The following is a 4,614-nucleotide window of genomic DNA, read 5'->3' as shown; positions in this document are numbered from 1 at the left end:
ATAATTCAAAATAATCAATTATTTTTGCTCAACGGAATACGAAATGGAATAGAAACTTTATATGCAGAGTATGCAGCTCTTTTGACTCACTTTCGGACAGCAAAAAAAATGCATGCAAATCCAATGGAATTTACTAACACTTACATTGTCTACACATATTCAAAGGCTTTTCAGGTAAAATTTATAAAATTGAGAGTTTCCTTAGAATTATAAATTTTTCTATATCTGATATACAATCGAACTTAAAGGAATTTAATGAGATACTGAGAATGTAATGAAAATGCGAACAATCTCACAGCTGAACATTTATATACCAATGCTGTAAATAAATGAAAACCTTTTACATTTCTCAAAATCACAATGATCCAGTTAAGTTATGCCCGCATAAATATTTAATGAGCTGACATCGAAAAGCCGTTTAAATTCGCCTTGTAAAATTGCGTGCAATCTTAACAGCCAATTAGCTGAATCATCAGATTGGGGTCTATAAAAACAACTCGAGGGTGTAACAATAAAATTTATTCAAACAATTCGTATTGCATAGAAATTTGTGCATGCCCTTAAAGAACGCGTCGAAGTCAATTGCTTGGCCATAAATTTAAAGCGAGAGCTACCAAAAAAAATACAATAAATAAATAAGCAAAAAATTGTTTAATTTGCTTTTTCCGGCGGACTTGACTGGAATTGAAAATGTTAACACTAAATTAAGGCTAAAAACAGAACAAATATCTAATTATAGTCTTAGCAATTAGTTAGAAATTACGCATGTGCGGGCCGAGGGAGTCGAGACGCTGCCATCGCCGATAAACGAGGAAGCCGCTTAACAAGCCGGCCACGCCCCCGCCCAAATGGGCTTCCAGGCTGATGCGGGGATTGAGATTGTGATTGATGCAATAATGAAAAATTGTGAATGCCACATTGCTGACAAACAAAATCAACAAGATGGCAATGCGCAAAAAGCGATGCGACAATTGCGAAAAGTTCTATAAAAAAAAAAATTAAAAAAATAAAAAACAAATAAACAAAGTAATGCAATAAAAACATTGCAGTCGACTGCAACCGACTACGCTATACTCTGTTCACATCATAAAAAAATCAAAAGGAGGCCTTAGTTCGATATAAGAGTCAGGAGGCGGCTACTATCTTGTTTACCTGTCAATTTGTGCGGGACACAATTCTCAGCACTTTGTCAGATGAAGAGACACACAAGTCTCAGTTTCAACAAGCGAACAGACGGATATTATACAAAGCTGATATTCCCTCTACATTGCGACATTGCGAACAGAGTATGCAATAAAATTAAATTGCGGTTGCATTTGATTTAGACACAGTTGACTGACCAAAACCAGGTGTGGTACATGACTGCACAGCAAGGCATAGACGCCCGCCGATGCGCCCAACAATGACAGCTCCGGCTGCAGCCAGGCATTGGCCAGTGCGCCGCATATGCCGCCCGTAATGTAGACCACGCCCACACGCCAATGACCCTGCTCCAGTTCCAGCCAGACACCAATAAAGCACTAGCAAAAAAAAAAAGAAAGGAAAAGCAAAAGAAAGAATCAAAAACATTAAGCCTGAGTGCATCTGAAGTGGTTCAGTGGGCCAACCCACCTGCAGACACATGTTGATCCACAAGTGCCAGGTATCCGCATGGAGCAGCATGTATGTAAAGAAGCGCCAATATTCGTGCCCCAGCTCCGGCTTGTAGATGAGACGCCGCTGCATGCAACCATTGACAATCAGATGCAGCGATAACTGCGAATGTGGAAGCGACAATAAGTGACCTTAAACGATAAACATTAACACTACACTGCGCTACAAAACTAAAGGCTAGTATGCCAACGTCTACAGGCTATGGTGGCGAAAGATTTTTAGAAATTGGTTATAACTTTGTACAGGAATATAACTATATTTATGTTCATTCATTTGAGAAAAACTGATGTGGTTTATTTTTCAATATTCCTCAGATGACATTCTATGTTTAATTTTTGCTGGTAAGCAATACTTCTTTTACAATTGCCAGAGTTACTTGGTGGATAAAATGATATAAGCATATTTTTAATCAGCTATTCAATTTATCAATATTTATTTAACATTTAACAAAAACTTGTTGTTTTCTCCCTTCAAGCTATTATCATTGCAACATATTTAAACATGTTTTTGAGGGAAGAATTTTAGTTTGATATACATTAACAATATGATAGCAATAAACTCAATTCTAGGCGCGCGGTATTTGTTGCACAGTGTAATCAATCAAAATAAAAGAAAAAAAAAATATGTCAAGCCATCTGTCACTTTCGCTCAGCAGCCAAGTGTGAGATGTCCAAGTGTGAGTGCCAAGAACAGCTTGACATGGCAACAACAACAACAACAGCAACAACTACAATAAAAGCAACAACAAAAACAACAACGCCAAATCGGTGCAACATGCCTCACGCCAAATATGACAAATGTCAGTTGCAACATTTAAGTCAACGCTGACTAAAATGGCAATAAGACTCGAGCCACGTCGATTGTGATTCGAATTGAGTTGAAGCTTGAGATTGTGTAATATGGAATGAATATCTTAGCCTAACCTAGCTGGGCTGGGCTCAAACAATTAACAGCGAACGCGGCATTACAGCGCGTAGTTGGCAAATATTGCAAATATGTTAGAAAATGAGAGGATCTATTCATTAATCTGTGCCACAAATGGGCCAACTCATGATGGCTAAGACTGGGAAGCACTTGTGTGACTTCGCCCCAGTGGGTGCATGGATGGTTGGGTGTTGAGTGTGGTGAATGCTACCACTTGTGATGAAACCGCAGCACTTGCAGCAGCACAAAACGTGCAATCGGCTGGAACACTCGTCGCAGTTGTCATGCGGATTGGAAAGGAAGCAAGTGATTTGTCATCAAGTGAGTTATAAATATGCATCACAACATTAAGGCCTGTTTCAGTCACTTTTTAAATAAGTGCTAGAGCAAATTAGAAAATTATGTTCTAACGAATGCTAAAATTTTGTGCTTGTTTTCAATGTAATTTAAATTTTATTTAATTATTATTTGCATTTAGTACACATTTGATTCATGTGCGCAGACGCAAAGTCAGCGACAGCAATTTCCTAATCAGTAAAAGTTAATGGTTAACTTTATCTGCCTCATGTGAATTCGAAAGAAAATGATTCACAACAAATCGCAACAAATGCAATTGACATGAGGAAACTCTTTGTTAAAACACAATTGCTGATTAAAGGTTGAGCGACCTCAGAAACCACGTAAATAAACATAAATGTATAGATGAAAATAAAAGCCTGATAAGTGAAATACAATTCCATGAGCAAAACAAAAAATTATCATAATTTGCAAAAGAGATTCACACGAATTCTGAGCGCTAAAAATAAATTTGAAAATCTTCCGTCGAGATGCGGGCGAAATATATGTGTAAACAAAAGTAAAAGTAATTATGAACCGCAAGTGGCGATAGAAATGTGTGCAAATGAAAATGAAACTACAAAAATCTTTTGAATTGTATTTCATATGGAAAATGATAACAACAAATGGCACACAATTAAACAGAACGCACATTGCGCATACGCCGTGTGGCACGTGTGGCAAATGTGGAGCAACTGCAGCGAGGGCAGGCAGCGCGTCAACTATGTACCTGCACAAGGGACATCAACAATAGGAACCAGGGCACATGCCAGAGTCGTCGTCGCTCCAGCGAATGCGTCGCCGTCAAATCATCAATGAAAATCTTTTGCAATGGCGCACGCGGCTGCACAAATGCCGGCAGCAGGAGCCTGGCATCCTTTGTGTCCTGTTTGCTGTCACTGTGATGCATTGACATAATGCACATGCACAACACACACACACACAAACGCACACTTAAAATATTTTTGTCGAGGGCACAAAGTCTTAACAATAATTCGAACAACACAGCCGGCAGCGACGTCCGCTGCGCTAAGCGCTTAACCCACGACTACACAAAACAAAACTCACACACACCCCAAAAACAACGCCGCACACCTATCGGCCGAAGGCGCCTTTGTTGTTGTTTTTCTTTCAGTGCTGTTTCTTGTTCGTTTGCTATGTTTAAATCGTACACGCATCCAATCAAAATCATCGATCGTTTGATCTTTTATTGTGCGGTTGGCTAGAGCGCCGAAAATAACTGCAGCATACTCTTATGCGCCGTCATACAATTTATTTTGCAATGCATGCTTTGGTTTGTGTCCTAACTAAACCTCATTTTGTTTAATAATTTGAACGCATTTTAAAAGATTCAATCGGCTATTGATATTGATCGATAATACATACTTTATGGGTTCAGAGATGCTTGAAGTGAAGTTAAAACTAAAATATTCTCAATTGAATTCATAATTAAGTTCCCAACACCACCTTTAATGCTGATAGCATAAAATATTTTATGTTTAATAAGACGATATTTTGATTTTTAATAGAAAGCTAGGCATACAACAAATTAGCCATGTCTGACTTGATCTTCAGAATACAGACATAACATTGACTTACAGCAACTTGTAAAGAGCCATCGACAATTGCTGCACGCATCCTTGGCATTTGACATTTGGGCAAAATCAACATATTGCCCGCTGTGCGTTGCCCAGTGCATAT

The 4,614-nt window shown here is 38.5% G+C and overlaps 1 protein-coding gene across 1 annotated transcript; it reads right to left on the bottom strand.

Moving 5' to 3' along the window:
• Positions 1 to 497: 497 nt before the first annotated feature.
• On the bottom strand, positions 498 to 3,974 carry rho-6 (rhomboid 6). Its single transcript, XM_002051773.4, has 4 exons — positions 3,644 to 3,974; positions 1,612 to 1,755; positions 1,341 to 1,520; positions 498 to 983 (listed from the first exon to the last, which is right to left on the bottom strand). The coding sequence occupies exons 1-4, from the start codon at positions 3,836 to 3,838 to the stop codon at positions 753 to 755; spliced, it is 750 nt and encodes a 249-aa protein (XP_002051809.3). The 5' UTR covers positions 3,839 to 3,974; the 3' UTR covers positions 498 to 752.
• Between the last annotated feature and the right edge of the window lie 640 nt (positions 3,975 to 4,614).

The sequence above is a fragment of the Drosophila virilis genome, chromosome 4 (assembly GCF_030788295.1).
Source record: "Drosophila virilis strain 15010-1051.87 chromosome 4, Dvir_AGI_RSII-ME, whole genome shotgun sequence".
In the NCBI taxonomy this organism is placed as follows: Eukaryota; Metazoa; Arthropoda; class Insecta; order Diptera; family Drosophilidae; genus Drosophila; species Drosophila virilis.
The sequence above is the reverse complement of the archived record's forward strand: the minus strand, read 5'-3'. Positions and strand labels throughout refer to the sequence as shown.

Excerpts from the sequence above, each read along its gene's own strand:
- rho-6 (XM_002051773.4), bottom strand. The coding sequence starts at position 3,838 with ATGTGCATTATGTCAATGCATCACAGTGACAGCAAACAGGACACAAAG. Across the intron at positions 1,756-3,643 it reads TGTTGATGTCCCTTGTGCAG|TTATCGCTGCATCTGATTGT; the intron begins GTACATAGTTGA and ends CCACATTCGCAG. Across the intron at positions 984-1,340 it reads ATGTACCACACCTGGTTTTG|AACTTTTCGCAATTGTCGCA; the intron begins GTCAGTCAACTG and ends TTTTTTTTATAG.